We start from the raw sequence: 16,872 nt of genomic DNA, 5'->3' as shown, positions 1-16,872 counted from the left end.
ATTATTATTAACTAAAATAACCAGACAAGGGACTGGGGAATTTGAGAAAAGCATAATCTGCTTTATTTTTTTAATTTTTTTTTTTATTTAAATAAGGAGAATTCTTTCATATGGAAAGAGCTAATACAATCACATATTTGAAAGGAGAAACAATAGGTACTGAAACGAGGAGAAGGGCAATAAAGAGTGTGCCGCAACTGGCCTGGTGATTCCGTGATTCGAATTCCGGTCCGAGTTAAAGTTTCCAAAAAATATAAACAGGTTGCACGTTACACAATTATCCATCGTCTGCCCTTTCAAATATCTGGTCTACATGAAAAGACAAAGAGAGGAAAGGCCAAAAAAAATTTACTATACAGGTCATGAAGTTAAAAGCTTTAAGGAGGACAGTATCCCCTTGAGAAACAACAAATGCAATTTCTACAGAACCAGAGGGAGGATTCCAGCTAAGGACAATGCCTAAGACATGCTAAAGGGTGAGTGCCTCACTGCTGCAGCTGTGATTCCTGGGGACAGTCAAGGACATCTGGAGCAGCCAGAACAAGCCACTAAACCCAAGGGAGTGTCTATGGCCACTGGAAAACCTGGTGGTCTTTGGATTAAAATAAACAACAAAAATAGCTGGACTCTACTGTCTCTTTTTTCAGCAAAATGCACCTTTTCTGTCCATGTGCCATAACTAAGCACACTGGTGGCTGCCATAAATGAAATTTTATTCACAAATGCAACTTTCTTATGAAGAAACTGAGTTGCTGAATAAAAAATAACCAGTGCTACAAGGAATTATAACATGTGCTTAACCAGCCTGGAGGAAAAGGGAGGGTTAAGAAAATGCAACAGAAGGAGGTCCTGGCATGCAGGGGTGCTGGCTGCAACGTGACTGGTGTAGCCAAGAGGTGAGAGACAGCAAAAACACTCATCTCACTTGAATACCTATCTCTAAATACACAGGAACCACAGGGCAGCTTGTGCTTTGCAGCATTCCTGCAAGGAAGGTGTGGATGGAGTGAGTGGCTCTGCATGAACACCACACATGGGAGTGCAAGGGGCAGCAAACACATCCAGAGGTGCTGACACAGCCAGGAGCAAGCTATGGGACATCAACAGCAAGACCTGTGTCACTGGTGACTGTGCTGCTTGTCTTTTAAAATATACTGGAGTGCCTTTTTATTCGCCATCTTTTTTTTTTTTTTTTAAATTCCCAGACTTCAATGTTGATTTGTTTTTGAATGAAGAGCTAAGAGCAGAAGGGGTGAGGGCAGCAGCACTGACTGGAGCTGCTGGCCGTGGCAGGGCACTGATCACACAGGTGCTTCAGACCCTCTGCTGAACAAGAGCAGCACTCAGCCTCTCATCATTCCTGCTTGCTGCTGCAAAGATGGGCTCCACCTTTCCCTCCCACTGCACCCTGCACCTTTCCCAGCAGAAGGAGACTGCAACTGACTTCCAGTCAAAGCAAAAGCAACTCACAAAGGAATAAGTCAGCAATAAATCAACCCTTCAACAGTGCAGACAGCAGGCAGAAGGACCCTCTGTAACTGTAGTGATCTGTTCTGTGCATCTCCATCCTCCTCTCCACGCTGGATTTTTATCACTATTCCAGCTCCCTTGACTTTCTGCTCCTTTGAGGATCAGAGGCTTTTCCTTTTGACTCCAGAGCACCACAAACTGCACTAACCTTGGACTAGCTTTAAACAAACAAACAAACAAACAAACAAGCAAAAATATATGCCAGAGAAGGATATTGCACTGTAGAAATTTGGGCTCTAAAACTGCTTTCCATCACACAAAACTCCACTAAGTGAGAGAGAGTCTTGCCAACTGCAGCTGACAGTCACACAAAGTTGAGAAATGGAATGAAGCTCACATGCATTTCTTGGCCTTTCCTGCACAGAATAATTCAGACATAATATATAAATAGAGCAGTGAAACAATTACTTTTTCACCTAGACCTACAACATCAAATACGTATAAATAAATTCTAGTGTTTTATTCTGTTGGGGGAAGGAATGGAGTGAGTAAAAGAGAAAGAAGGGTGACCTTTTTCAACAGGAAGTTTTGTAGTTCTGATGGCATGTACACCAGAGGGACTGCAGTAACTTGGATTGCAATAACCCAGTTTCTCCAACACGTTTGACCATTTTGAAGTCACACAGGTGGGAGGAAGGAGGTTAGTGTTTTTGTAAAGCTGAAGTAGTGTGTCTAGAGTAGGGAAGAGATGAGAAGGGCTCAGGTAAGTCTCTTTAGCCATTAGTTAGATTCTGGGCTCTTATTAGCTAGGGCCAGCTGGGCAGAAGGATAATAAAAAAAAACCCAAACAGACAATTCTGCTGTTAATGGTATTTCAAGGGAGAAAACAGAAACAAGGGTGGGATGACTTACTGGAGGTGCAATCTTTGGAAAACACTGGGAGCAGGACTAGCAGATGAGGATGCAGATCTGGGAGATGTCTGAAGGTTGGGGAAATATTTGTCACTAAATCTCAAACCCTGTACTTTAAGGAGGATGCTAGAGAGATGCTGGCACACTCTGCTCTGAAATTAAAATCCATAAAACCTAAGAAAAAAAGAGCTCTTATTTTTTCTTAAAGTACCATCCTATCCCTTTCCCTTCGGGTTCTCTGCCATGTTCCATGGGGACACCTATGGAGAGGGGACATTACTATGCCTAAGTTAGTTTAGGTTTCTAAGCTCTTTAAAGCTACTGTATAAAAATCATATTTATGCCTAGCTTAAAACTTCAAATGCATCCTTACAAAGTTACAAAGGATCTTTTTCCAGAAAGGGGAGAGGGAGGGGGGAAAAAAAAAAGCAAACAAAGAAACAAGAACACCTTTCAGATCCCTTCCCCAATACATTCTTTGTTCAAAATAATCTTCTTTGGAACCACCACCAAATGACTTTCTGCCACCCAGCAGAGGCTGATGCACAGCCCGTGAGCAAGCCACCATCTCCAAAAATGGTTCTGTCCCTCACTTCAGAGTGACCAGCCTACTTTACATTTTGAAAGAGCTAAACAACACAAACCAAGTTAGCTGAAAGTAGTTTTTACTTTAGACTACCATCAGGTGAAGGACTCCAAGTCCTTTCAGGAACTTTTAGGTCCGTCCTAAAAAAATCTACGTACACACACACACACACACACACACTCACTCACATAAACCAAAACCAAACAGCCAAAGAAATAAAACCCAACCTCTCCCACTGGGATCTTCCTTGTGTAGATCATCAAATACTGGAGAGGAGTGGTGAGGTGACGATGCTGTACACACACTATATGCAACTGCATCAGAGTAAAGAACCCTTTGCTGTTCACCTGGGGAAGGAGAGGAGAAGGATGATTCCAATCTGCCTCTGTAACCACGTGCTTCCAACCCAAAACAGGAGGTTCCAAGTGCGCCTTGCAGAGGGGCTCCCTTACACACGTATCTCTATGCAAATTTTACAAAAGGCCATGGAATAGAGGAATAGAAAGCAAGACTCAGGGAAAAGAGTAAAGCTTAGGAGAGCAGCCCCGAGGGATGAACACAATATAGGACAAGTCTCAGGAGACACGAAGAATTCGAGCAGCCAAGGCAGGGAGCATGAGAGAGCATCACAACTACAAAAAGTAGTCCATACAGACCCGTTGGCTCTAGCCAACTCTTCTGACCCATGTGCTGTGAGAACTTTTTTTCTTCCTAACAAATGTTACACTTTGTAAATCTATGATTTACATTTTGGCGCGTGTTTTGCAGTCGCTAAAAAAATCCGAAACCCACAAAAAGGAAAAATTGAAACACCTAGATCTGTATGAGCTTGCAACAGAAATCTGGTGGTTTGAGTTTTTTTCCTTAAAATGAAAATGCTAAATTTTGTTGTGCACAAAGCACCCCAAAGCTGTGTTTCAGGATTTATGCACTGATGTACTACATATCTTTAGTACACATCGCCTCCTACTGCAAGCACTGCCTCTAGCTTAAAACAAAAATACTGAAAAATTAACAAATGTCATATCTGTCCTGGTTTTTTTAATCAAATAGTCTGAAAGGCTAAATCATCTGGGAAAATACACCCAAACAAACTCAAACTCTCAACATAGCACAGAACCAGATACAAAACTAAGCAGAGTTTTGTCAGAACACCATTTTAGCTGAAGGGAATTCTTTTCTGAAAGGAATGAGGAAAGCAGAAAGAAGGGGGGGAATGAGAGAACATATAAAAGTTCTGCTATAAACAAAGATACAGCTTTTTTGTAAAAACCTCAGCTGCCTTTAAAATGAAAAACCTCAAACTAAACCCCTCTCCCCCAGTTGCCACTCTGCTGAGACAGAAGTAGGGAAGGAGAAGGACGGGCTTTGCCAAGTGAGCAATCACAGCTACCTGTGGATGGGGCATGGGGAGGGAGAAAAATAAAAAAAAAATGGCTAAAGCCACTTAAAAGTCACATGATTGGTTTGTTTTAAAGCAAGCAGGTCAATGTCATATCCACTGTTTCAAACTGCTTTGTTGGGAGAGGGGCTTGAATGATGTTGCTGTAGTCAGTCAGTGTGGGGTGGGGATAGATCTGGTGAGATTTTCAGGAGATCCAGTGGGGTCCAGTCTAAGCTGTGGTGCCTCTCAGGCAGCAGGACCAGCTGGGCATCAGAGGTGCTCCTAGGCCTTGCTCTCCTCCACTTTGACTGCCTGAGGTTTGATCGCTCCTGTGCGCACTGGCTTCATCTGGTTTGTGGAGGCTGTTTCCTGCAGCTTCACTGCTCCCAGACTGGCTTTGTTATCATCCACCCGCTGCTTTGCCTTTTGACACAAAAACCAAAGCATTAGCTAGGACAGACACCTCTAGGCAGGCAGAACAAGCAAACTGTGACCATCACTCATGCAGGACATTGAATTTGCTCCTGTAACACCTCATATTTAAGGATCTCAGTGTCTCATATATTTGACAATGCAAGTAACTTATAATAATTCCACAGCAGAACTTAGTGGAACTGATCTCTCCTGACTTTCAAATCACACAGAATTACTCCTGGACTCAGTAGTAAAACACTCACCTACCCAGGGGAAAACACCAACTCCCACATGGAGCTTCAGTTACATAGGCCTTTCTGCCTCTCCTCTGCAGCCCAAGGCACGGGCACAACAGTGTAGGAGAGCAGGTATTTTTGGGCTGTACAAAGAACTCAGGTACACTACCTGCTGTACGTAGTGTCCCTGCACAGAGCCCATGCTCACTGCTGGTCCCGACGGCTTCCCACTGGGGCTGGCAGAGCTAGGCCTGGAAATCGAAGAGTCGACAACATTCATGGAGTAAATTCTACAATGGAATGAGAGCCTTATTCATGTGTGAAAGAAAAAAAAAGACAGCAAAGCAGCAATAGACAGGGCACGAGCCTGTGCTGTGCAGATCAGTGAGCTCCACAGTTCCAAATGACAACACACGGGTCAGTTAGGAGAAAAACCAATAAATTAGTCTTGCAAAAGCCTCGATGACCTGATGTGTCTAGACACGAGCACTCCCATCTTCAGGACCAAAAACATTTATTCAGTGATCCTCAGGTGTCCCACCTTCACAAGGAACAAAAGCACACACCAACTCCAACGTGTCTTTGAGATTCAATGAACAAGTAACTTCATGCACTTCCCACAAAGCACCAGGTCAGGTACACACACTGGCCCACACCCAGAATGAAAGCCATGACCATGCATTTAGACACAAGTACGTGGACTGAAGTGAGCACATTCTAGACATGAAAAGCCAGGTGATCTCGTGCAGGGATGATGGGTGCACCATGTTTCTCTCCCATCCTAAGGAGCCCGAGCTGTGTGGAGGTCTCACCTGTACGTGTGTGGGGACGGGACTGACCCTCCGGAGGACATGCTCTGTTTACCATCGGAGAAATGAAACCCTTTCATTTCCATCTGGGAGGACTACAGAGGAAAATGAGTGAGAGAGAGTATCATCTTTGCATTCACAAATCGCTCATTACTTCATATCAAAACTTAAGCCAAATGTTTGCCCTTCTCCCCATCATGCCCATTTAAAAGAAGTAGTATTTTTCAGGTGAAGAAAGTGAGGCTTGTAAGTGAAATAATCTGTTTGTATTAAAGCACCAAGCCAGCAGCACAAGCAAATACAGAACCTGGAAGGTAACTGCTGTGCTCTATCTCCCCTATAGTAAGACAAACTTATGATATGAATCCATCAAACCAGACATGACATTAATATACCTACTCAAATGGACAAGCTTCACAACAGAGTGAAATATCTGGGCAGTATTCCAACTGTGTCTGGAGCTCACCACCCCTCAAGCACTCTGGGGAAACCTGTGTAAACATGTAATAAAACTGGAGACTCCAAACTGGATCAAGGCAGGATGTGGCTCCCTGGAAACAGAATGATGACCAGCAGCAAAACCTGAAAACTGCTGGCTTGCACTTTGGAGATGAGGGGAAAAGGGTTCCTTCATTTTAACAGCAATCCTTGGCTTGGATATTTAAGGATCCCAAACAAGCCATTCTCCCCTTTAAAAAGCAAGGAGTCAAACTTCAACGCAGGAGGGGTTACTGAATGCCATGAGCAGCACCAGGAGTTAATCCTTACCTCCCTGCTGGCAGCAAGAACAGAAGGCTGGGATCCAGGAGGGAGGATTCTTCGGGGAGCTCCTACAGGCAGGTTTTGCCCCTGGGGAAGCTGGATGGACTGTGGCAGAAGCAGGGGCTGCTGGCCAGAGCCGTAGCGGGGCAGAGGCAGCTGGGAGCCAGGCACAGGCATTGTCAGCTGTGTGACAAGGACATGTAGTTACCTTAAAGGCAGTAACAGTCTCGTGTTTGACATGCTGCCTCCCAATACCCTGAAAGCACAGCCTTGCCAAAAGGAAGCTCCCAAACAGCGCGGTCTGGCACGGAATAAACGCGAATGACTGTAACAGAGGGACTTGCACACTGAAATGGATGTTCTGGCAGTGCTGCCAACACTCTTTATCAGCTGGGTTCTTAACATGCATTCAGGTTAACCTAACTGCCCGTGGATGGGGGCTGTTCTCCATTCCTACAGCCCAGTTCTCCAGTCTTCCTCATGGTCACTTCATGGGTCTGTTTTCCCTTCATACAATGGCAGTGTCAGTGCAGTGTCAGGTGCTTTGTTTTCACCTTTGAAAATCTCCTACACTCTTACACCAAAACATTCTGAGGACTGGACCTTCAGAGAAAGCGATGGGGACCTCAGTTCCACGTTTCACAGTGAGCTTCAAACCAATGATGGACACAATTAAGAGCAATTACAAAAAAATACTGTAGCTCAGGGCTGAGGAACCTCCTGTTCCCTCTGATTTTCTCACAATTGCTGGATTTGGGAGGGTCTATCAACACTTTAGAATAAATAAATAAAACCAATCTAAGGCTGGCAAAAGAAACCAAGTTACTCGCTCATGATGGATAAAGCATTTCTTCAAATATTTCGTTTGCCAGTGTTCTCTGTATTTTCCTCACCTAAGTTACTTTCAGGATTAACTCTTTACGTCAGTCACAACATAAAAATCCCTCTGAAACAAAAAATAAACCTTAACAAGTTGCACAAGATAAACGTAAGATGAGTTTAATAAAATTATCAAATTTCTCCAGAGAATCAGAGCACATGCCCACAAACACAGCTATGGTCACAGTAGAATTCAATGTTTTTATGTGAACCATGCTTTATTAAAACATTTTCACACATTGAAATTCCTGTTAGGATTCTGCCAAACAGATCAGCTGAAGCTGTAAATAAGACTTGGACGACAAATGAACTGAGAAGACGGATGAGCCTTTAATACAAGTTCCTAGTTGCCCTGGAAGCTGAGGTGCTGGGAGAGATGACTGGGATTTGGCTCTCAGAAGAGGTGCTTTTAGGACAACCATTGCATCATGGCCTCCTATGCATGCAGCACTGGAAGGTCTGACTTCCAAGTGACAAAATGACGTCTCAGCAGGGACAGACAAGGTATGAGCAACCATCTCATTAAATAAGGTGCTGCATATGTGAAACCATGGTTCACAGAACAGTGTCTCGGGGAAATCTTCCGCCTCTTTACAAAGAGTTTAGTTCAGACAGACATGTTACAACCCATCCTCAGAAACATGTGGCTGTGAATTAGCCTGGACCAAAGGAGTGGCTCGCCAGTCCTGCTCCTAACCTGTGTGAGCTGAGAGTCCATCATCTGGGAGGCTCCCATACCAGCCTGGTTTATTTGCCCCTCATAAACCAGTGCCTGGCTTCCGTTCATGGGCTGATAGGGGGACCCAGACTGGGTTTTCACCACCTCCAAGGGCTGCATGCCTGGGAAGGCGGAATATGGAGGCTTCAGAGCAGTGCCTCCTGTCAGGACCATGGTGCTGGGCTGGGACAGACTGGGGTGCATGTACACCTGAGACCTGCAGGAAAAAAACATGCTTCAGTCATGATGCACAAAAAACCTTTGGAGACTGTACAAGCACGCCCTGCCAAACCATATCTGGCCTGCCATCAGTTGTCAGACAACTAAACTGACAGCTTAGAAATAAGCAGTGATGCCACTTTCCATTTTAGTTACCAGGATTTTTTACTTCCACTCTTAAGCTTTTACAACCACGTCCTTGTGTTGCCAGAATATTCAACAGAATAACATTGCATAGTATCTAATATTAATGTTTCAATATCCCACAAAACAACCTGTGCATTAGCAGTTAAGGCAGGATTCAGGTTACCTAAAGTCTGCAGCAGTTTTGCAAAGCACGAAAAAATCAGAAGTTAAAGATTCCAACAGCTCTAGCAAGTAAGAAGGATTTTTTTTTTTAAACCTCAGTGTTTAGGCTTCTGAAGCACTAACTACTAATTCAGATTTTTCAGTCTCATGCTCCCTACACTGGCACTGTTATTAGGGAAAGGAAACAGCATTTGAACAAAGAAGAAAGGGGAGATGAGTGTGGGGTATCTGACCAATGTACACAGACACCAGGAACATAAGAGAGCAAGCCACAAGGAAAGGAAAACAGGCAGCAGTTACCTGAAGGGCTGTATGGAGCTGTACATCTCCTGGGACTGGGAAACAGGCAGACCACCCCTCAGTCCAAGCTGAGCTTGGGCCTGTAAGGATGTGTGTAGGGAAATGGGAATCTGTTGAGCAGCAGCAGCCTGCAGAAGGAAATAATACGACTGAGAGGTACAATAGGAGCCAGAAACTCTCCAGGGCTGTTAGAAACCCATCAGTTTCCTGCATGAGTCCATCTGCAGTGACAATTACCTACACTGGGCCTTTACCCCATAACAGCAGCACACACTGGGAACACACTGCCCAGATACCCAGAGGTTGATGCCTGCAAGAGGCATTTGATGGACACGAGGGAACCAACATGCTCCTCACACAGAGCAGGCAGTGACAATCCCAGCTCTCACCTGCCTGCACTCTACCTTGAAAGAGGCTCTCCCCAGCCCTATCAACAGCCTATTTACTAGTAAAGTTACCCATTATTATTGACTGGCTGGGGAATTCACCAAAAGTCACTTCATCTCACTCAGGCCTCAGCATCTGCTTCAGTTAAAAGCAGTCCAAGGGCACTGGTACAGAAGGGGAAGAACTCCTCAATTCCCTCCCTTCAGTTTCACTAACCTCTGACACCCACTGGGAAGCAGCATTCAAGGAACCTAAAGGGAGCCACATCTAATCTCCTTTGGATTGTGAAAGTGAAAAATTACTCTTTGTTCCTTAAGTTCCACCATGAAGAATCCCTGAAGAACCACCTGCAAGCTGTACTGCTCCCTTACCTGCTGGTAGCTCTGCTGCTGAGGTATCGTCTGAGGGACCAGGCGGGGCTGACTCGCAAACACGTGGCCATCCAGATACAGGGGTGGAATATGGTTACCTGCACATCACAAAAGGCAGGCTGTAAATTCAAGGTACAGGGGAGATACAGGCACAGCAGCCTGCAGAGATTTGCAGGTCAAGACTATTTCCCACCTCTCAGCAAGTTAACACAAACATAGTACCCATTCAGAAGTGTCTGTAAAGCTCCTAAATCCACAAACCAACATCAGCAGTAGCAGGATTGCTGAGAATTAATCATACCTTCCTGTCAGAGGCTAAATGTAAACCCAGGTTTCCCACCTCCACAAAAGAATCAGACACTAGCAGCTCAGAAGTTGGTAACCTGTACTCTGAACTAAATGCCAGAAATCTGCTCTGCAATCATCTCATCTTGCAGCTCTGACAGACAGAAAGAGCAAACACAGCGTTTAATGCCTTGACACATGAGATCTAAAAGTCATATTCATCCCAAGGGTGGCACCAATTAGTAACTGCTGTGCCACTCCTGTGCTTTTGTGCAGATATGAACCACAGGATTAAGCAGCAAGATTAGGGTGGGTGAGGAAGGAAATCACCTGACTTGGAACAATCTGTTTACCAAGTGGAAGCCAACAACAGAGTCACTACACATTTCACTCTGCTCCTGAACTGAGACATGAGAAAGACAGGGCATACATGAGAAGCCCTTTGGGACTCAGGAGTCATCCCATGGAGAGAATCCCAGCACATTTTCTCTTTCCAAGATACTCTCCCTAATTACACACACTAACATGACTGAGTTAAGATTTTCCTTTAACTAAAAGGCAGCAACACCTTGCCCTCTCCCAGAGTTCTGTGAGCTGTAAGCCAGTTGCTGTTTTGCTAAAAGCAAAAGGTGCTCAGAACCTGTGGCTTCAAAGGCAAAACAAGCAGAGGAATGGCTGATAATGATATTGGGACCGTTGAAGCCTCTCAGCCAGAGGTCTCTTTGCTTCTATTCTACTGGGCACACAGTAAAGGGTAAGCAAGATCTATTGAGACATCAGACACTTGCCACTACACAGGGAAAGCTGTCTTTGTATTAAGCTTTCACCAGTCACATTCTTTAAATGGGGAGACAGTCCCTCTTTCTGCCTTGCCTGGGTTGTTAAGGATCTGTCAAACACCAGCCAGCCAGTTACTCTACACAGAAGCTCTTCTCACCATGCTCTCACCTAGGAGAACCAGAGGATGGTTCCCAGATAACAACCAGACAATGCAAAGGTTGCTGCAGTTTGCAGGTACCTGGAATAGATGCAGAAGGTGCTACAGATGCCACAGGCATGGGAGGCATAGAAACTCCACCAAAAGAGCTGTAGCTGACACCGTTGGAAGCGCCAACACTGGAAGGAGGCTGGATGCCTGAGCCTGCACCTCCTGGGGAGTTCTGTTCTGGTAAACTCGGAGAGTTTTCCCAAGCTTTACGAGCAGACTCCATCTATGGAAACAAAGAACAATAACTACAGACAGTTCAAATGGGGAGGACATTACCAAAGCCTACAGTTGCTCATCTGTGTCCTCTGAGCTCAAATTCCCTGCACTCTAGGCATAGTGGAAAGCTGACAGGTCTGAAGTCAGGGGATTCTACAACAATTTCTAATGGACAAGAACCTTTCACAAATACTCAATTCCCTTGGTATTTGCTGAGCTTCTCAAATTTGGGATGGAGTAGGGTTTTGGTTTGGTTTATTTGGTTTTGTTGTTCTTGTTTGTACACTTGGGTGGGTTTTGTTTGCTTTTTCCCTCTCTTTACACCACCAGGCTTCCCAAGATCCCTGAGCAGCCACCTTGCCCAGTACAGAAAAAGGAAAGCTCTGTTGCACTTGGTTCTACAATTGGCAAGGACTTCCTGCATTCAGGACTTCAAACACACACCCCTGCACTCATGTTGAACAGCACATATGCACAACTTCCACAAAAGCTAATTAAAGTTTAGCAATACCTAACAAAATACTCTGGGAAAGATCTCCCCACAGAGACATGGTATCCAGACACCTTCATCTTCCTTACCTTAAGAGTCAGGTCAGCACTGGGGAAGGACATGGGGTTCAGGCTGATGCAGCGCTGGAGGTGATGATCCCTTGGCAGGATGGGAATGGACTGTGTTAACCCTGCCTGAGGGGAGAGTCATAAAAGGTGAATATTTCTGATTTTTGTGAACTCTTAGGAGAACAGTATGAGCCACCAAGGCTGACAGAGCTTCAGCTGGGCAGCTCCAGTAAGTGCACATCAAAGAATTCAGTCCCCAGGGGTACTGCACGAGCCAAGTACCACCTTCAACTGGGGCCCATTCTGCTCTTGCAATAAAGGAGGCTTTGGTTATGTGCAAAGACACCCCTCTATGCTGAACTTTATCAGCGTCCATTTAACATCAGTTTGATCCAAAAACTTCCATTTGCAGAAGAGTTCTCCTTGCTGTACCCTACTTAGAAACTACCTAAATTTCAGACAAAACCTGTTTCTGAAAAGGAACACCCTATAAGACAAGTCTCCAAAATCAAAAGCAGACAGCCTACAAACTTGAAGACATTTCAAAAGCAGCTTTGTGTGTGTCTCACATTGCTGTCTACAGCTGAGCTACCAGCTGGGCTTTCAGTGTGCTCACTCTTTCACAGAAAATAATGAAATCCCCACAGTTCTCTGCCTTGCTGTGACAGGTGAAACCTTCTGAGGAAGTTGGGCAGTCTGGGTCTAAACATGTCATCATCTGCATCATGGCCATGTCCAACACTTGTGTGTCTCAGGGGAAAAGACTGGCCATCTCAGAGATGGCTTTACATAGGTCACAATGATAATGACCTCTGTGTTTGTGACACTCATTTTACCACAGTATCATGAGATTTCCATTTTAGATTTCAGTGGTATGTGCTGACTAAGCATGAAATATGATGCAGACATGCTTCCTCTCTTTGGAAGCATCTGACATTTACCTAAGGAGTATCTCCAATGAATCAATGCCAAAAGAAAAAAGTACTTACATTACTGGCCAAGGCATCCTGCAATTTGGTGACAGGGTTAGCTGCAGTGCCAGAGGCAGAACCAGGTGGCAAACTGAAGTCAGAGTCCTGAAAAAGCAAAACACAAAAAATTCAAATCCAGATCCATGGGCCACCCCTCTGTTTTTCATGGTTAATGACTCTAGCCTGAATTATGACACTACAAACTTAAGATTGATCTCCAGTAAGCCTTGCTGCAAACAGAAAACACTTCTCAGCACTCAGCAGCAGGCAACCCCCAGAGGCAGACAAAAGCTTGGCCATGATTTTCTCCCTCACCTCTGTTACCACCCCAGCTGGTCCCTGGGACAGTATTTCCAAGTGGACACTAAATGTTTGCCAGAACACCCTGTGTACCTGGTTTGTGTCAGTAAGGAAATCTAATGCAAACCTACAGCTGGAAGCTTCCTCTAAATAATCCTTCTGCCTCAAACCACTTTTCATGCCTCAACAAGATCAAACCACCAAGAAAATAAAATTAAATTCAATCCTCACTTTAGGATTTACTCCAAATTCAATGGGTGGCACAGGAAGTACAGAATCCACGTGAATTTCCACCCCATTAACAGGGGGAATATTCCCTTCCAGCCGTTCCGTTCCCTCCGAACCCTTTCTGTTTTTCAGGGAGCGTTCGTTGCCGATTGGTCCGGGCTTGTGTTCCTTGTTCTGTCCTGAGCCTTGATCTGAATCCTTAACAGGAAAACAGAGAGGCTGAGACACAAAGACCGAATAACCCAACCTCAAGCCTTAAAAATGCTATCAAGAACAACACAACCACTTCACAACGTCTCTCACTCTGTGCTCTGGCTTGGCTGCGAATCCAGATTACCTTTTTATCAGTTTGCTTCTGCACTTGCTCCTTCTGGCAGTCAGGCTTTGAGTCCACCAGGCCAGCCCCATTCATCTCCTCTGGTTTGAGGGTGCCATATGGAGAACTGCGCTGAGAGGAGGTCGCGGAGGATTCCCGAGACTCCGCGCTCAAGTCAATGCCACTATCCCCCTGGCTGCCTTTAAATCCCTGCTATGCAAAGCACGAAATGTGTTAAAGCCCCGGACTCCGACCCAGCATCACCGAGGAAAAACATCCCAGAAAACAGCAAGACCACTTCCCTTTTTCAAATCGCCATCCTGGTTAACTGCAAAGGAGTTGGGCCTGACCTGCAACACGCCTTGGTTGCTCCTTCAGCTCTACACAGCCCTGAGACAGGTGAACTGATGCACCAACCAGACCATGGCTTCAGAGTAAGGAAATGTGTCCCACAGAACAGCTAGGCTGAGACTGCCAAACTCACTTCACATGGGACCCAAACCAAATTTCAACTCTTGGGTCCCCAGAGATGAAGCCTTCAGGAACTCCTCTGCCCTCCCTGCATTAAGGCTACAGCTATACACTGCTCACAGGCACAAGGCACAAACAGGACCTAAGGGATTCCACCCTCCTCGACCACAGTGTGCACCCAGTGATGAGCATAACCCTGGAATAGCTCTATCACACAGTTACTCCAGATTTATACCCACACACAACACCAAGCAGTGCTGGCTTGGCTCTTTAGGTCAAGATTTGAACAGCGTCAAGCTCAAATTAAAACTGCAAAGAGACGGTTTAAAATGGCACAAGCAGAGCTGGGAGTCACTAAGCACAGATGGAGCAATGAGAAGCATAAAAGCCACCTGCATTAATACTTTATACACACAATACCTTGAAGGGCACCTTAGGAGCCACTTACCTCGGTGCTGGACTCAGTACCATTAAAGGTATTTACAGGCTTGCTCCAGGAATCGCTGCCAGGAGACTGAACAGAAAGTGCTGGAAGAGAATGGAGGGCAGGGTTCAGCTGCTTGAAACACAGCTATGAGCACACCCTGTACACATTACACCATCCACCTTCCATTTCTAGACATGAGAAAGGGTATTTTCACCACCTCAGAACATTAAGTGTTGCCCAGACATCTGAGACATGATGCAGCAGAGAACACAGGGTATGAGGAGCGAGAGAAGAGAACAGGGAGGAGATTTCTTAGGGAACATAACAAGAGAAAGGTCAGAGAGAAACAAGGGAGGCACTAACCACTCAAGGCTAGAGATGAGAAAATGTAGGAAAGCAAAATAAGAAAAAGTAGATGCAGCCCAAGCAGGTATAAAATGCTGTATTGTAGTAACTTGATGTGAAACAAAGACCCAAGACGCAGATTAGGAGACTGACATGGCCAGCAACAGGAGCAGGATGGCTGAACAGTGGAGCTTAGCACAGAGGCTGCTCCACATGTCTGCCAGCTCCCCTCCCACCATCAGACAGGAGAGGGCTGTCTCCTCTGAACCACGGACCCCATCCTTGCTGCACACCCCAGAGGACTCCAGCTCTGTGAGACCCTTGGGAACAAACAGACCCAAGCCTACCTGGGCTGTTGCTCTCCCAGATCTCTGTGCCCAGGCTGTTTCCAGACACTGTTACATCACCCTGCTCCAAGCACAGGCTGTTCTGCTTCTTAGCGAATCGTGGAGGAATGCGCGACTGAAGGACACGGGCCTTGGCTGGTGCCTGTGACAGGAAAGGCACAGGTGTCAGGCTGGGAGGTTCCCCCAGGCTAACAAGGCTGCAAGAGCTGCTTTTTGCAGTGTGAGGTTTTCTTCTGGCAACAACAGAGCCAGAGTGCAAAGTCATCCTGCTTTGCACCGCTCCTGCTGCCCAATATCCCACCAAAGAGCCAGCAGCTGGCTTAGAGAGCCAAGCTGCTTTGGATGAAGACCATCCTAGAAACTTAACTCCCATTTACCAATTTTTCTGCAAGCCAAGAATAGTCAGAAATCAAACTCTCCTTTTCATACCAGTGGCCCTAAATACAATTCTGGGGCCCAATACAGGATCTGTACTATTCTGGCACTGTCAACTGTACCTTTTTCTGTTCATACAAACACTTTCTGGGGCCCTGTTTCTCTGACTGCAACCCAAACCACGTAACAGGTCCAACTTTTCTGCCTGCCATTCCTCACCTGAGCAGCCTGTTCCTTCTTCCTTCGCTCCTCTTCCAGCAAACGACGCTGCTTTTTAGTGAGAACCTCAATGAAACCTTCCCCTGCCATGGAACCAACTTCATTCTCTTCTGCTGCGTTCGACACCCGATTATCAATGATGGTACCTGAACAAAGCACACAGAGAGAACACAGCGCATATAAAGCTTTATAATTGCAGTAATTTAAACAGTGCACTCCAAAGAGGATCCATGCCACAATAAGTTCACCTAGCAACATAGCAGCTACATTTAGAAAATAAAAGAATGTAGTCTGCTGACATCTACCAGCCACTTTTATCTTGCAGGACTTTGCTGTCTCCTCTGTTTCAAGATGAGCACACTTCAGCCAGAGGAGCTGTGTGATAACTCAGGTAATTCTCTTTTCAGAGATACTAATTTGTGGCCTCCTTGCCATTAGCTCAGCCTCCAATTCCCCACTCTGGATCCTCTCTCAACTTCCTTCACACAACATAAATTTCAAGCCTAAATACATTAGCATCTTAGAGAGAAATACAGAAATATTTTCCCTAAATACAAACTTTCTATAGAAGAAACATTAGAGACAGTGTCAGATCTCGCTGAAAAGTTTGTGTTTAAAATTAAACAACAACAATTTTAGTTTCCATTTTTCTATTTAGATACACAAGAATTTCCTTGTTTCTATAAATAAATGGAAAAAAGCCCCTAACCTGATATTAAAAATTACACTGGATTGCATCAGTCTGGCTTTAATCAGTCAGCCATAATATGTTATCCTCTTAAAGAAACACATGAATCAAGATACTCACTTCCATAACTCAGTTCAAACTGTGACAAGGCCTCTCCCTTCTCACTTGCTCTTTGTGCAGTGGATTTGTGCTCCTTCTCTGGCTTTTTACCTGGCCCCTCAGCACTCTCTGAGTTCACATGGGAGGCCCTATCCAAGCTATAAATGGAGTGGCTGCTCCCACCACTGGTGTTGCCAAGGCCTCCTCCTTCTTCTGTAGACCTACACAAGAAAGAAGGGAAAGGATTTAGTTTTGTCAGTAGAATGTGAATAGGAATGACAAG

At 45.3% G+C, this 16,872-nt stretch overlaps 1 protein-coding gene across 6 annotated transcripts in view; it reads right to left on the bottom strand.

Annotated features, from left to right (window-relative positions):
• Window positions 1–40: 40 nt before the first annotated feature.
• PRRC2B (proline rich coiled-coil 2B) overlaps window positions 41–16,872 on the bottom strand; it is a 46,559-nt gene continuing 29,727 nt past the window's right edge. For 4 of the 6 annotated variants that reach the window (XM_071454046.1, XM_071454045.1, XM_071454047.1 and 1 more), the window contains exons 17-32: window positions 16,611–16,810; window positions 15,803–15,948; window positions 15,209–15,350; window positions 14,538–14,617; window positions 13,640–13,831; window positions 13,306–13,500; window positions 12,793–12,879; window positions 11,825–11,929; window positions 11,060–11,252; window positions 9,757–9,854; window positions 8,999–9,126; window positions 8,150–8,387; window positions 6,580–6,756; window positions 5,815–5,906; window positions 5,172–5,292; window positions 41–4,775 (exon numbers count right to left, since the gene is read on the bottom strand). In XM_071454046.1, coding sequence (XP_071310147.1) covers window positions 4,635–4,775; window positions 5,172–5,292; window positions 5,815–5,906; window positions 6,580–6,756; window positions 8,150–8,387; window positions 8,999–9,126; window positions 9,757–9,854; window positions 11,060–11,252; window positions 11,825–11,929; window positions 12,793–12,879; window positions 13,306–13,500; window positions 13,640–13,831; window positions 14,538–14,617; window positions 15,209–15,350; window positions 15,803–15,948; window positions 16,611–16,810 — 2,335 coding nt within the window. In that variant the 3' untranslated portion in view covers window positions 41–4,634. The remainder of the gene's footprint in view (window positions 4,776–5,171; window positions 5,293–5,814; window positions 5,907–6,579; window positions 6,757–8,149; window positions 8,388–8,998; window positions 9,127–9,756; window positions 9,855–11,059; window positions 11,253–11,824; window positions 11,930–12,792; window positions 12,880–13,305; window positions 13,501–13,639; window positions 13,832–14,537; window positions 14,618–15,208; window positions 15,351–15,802; window positions 15,949–16,610; window positions 16,811–16,872) is intronic. The other 2 variants (XM_071454049.1, XM_071454051.1) reach the window with 2 other exon arrangements.

This window comes from Agelaius tricolor, unplaced genomic scaffold (genome assembly GCF_023055355.1).
Source record: "Agelaius tricolor isolate 1412-34295 unplaced genomic scaffold, bAgeTri1.0.p SCAF_38, whole genome shotgun sequence".
In the NCBI taxonomy this organism is placed as follows: domain Eukaryota; kingdom Metazoa; phylum Chordata; class Aves; order Passeriformes; family Icteridae; genus Agelaius; species Agelaius tricolor.
This window is presented reverse-complemented; position numbering and strand designations above follow the sequence as displayed.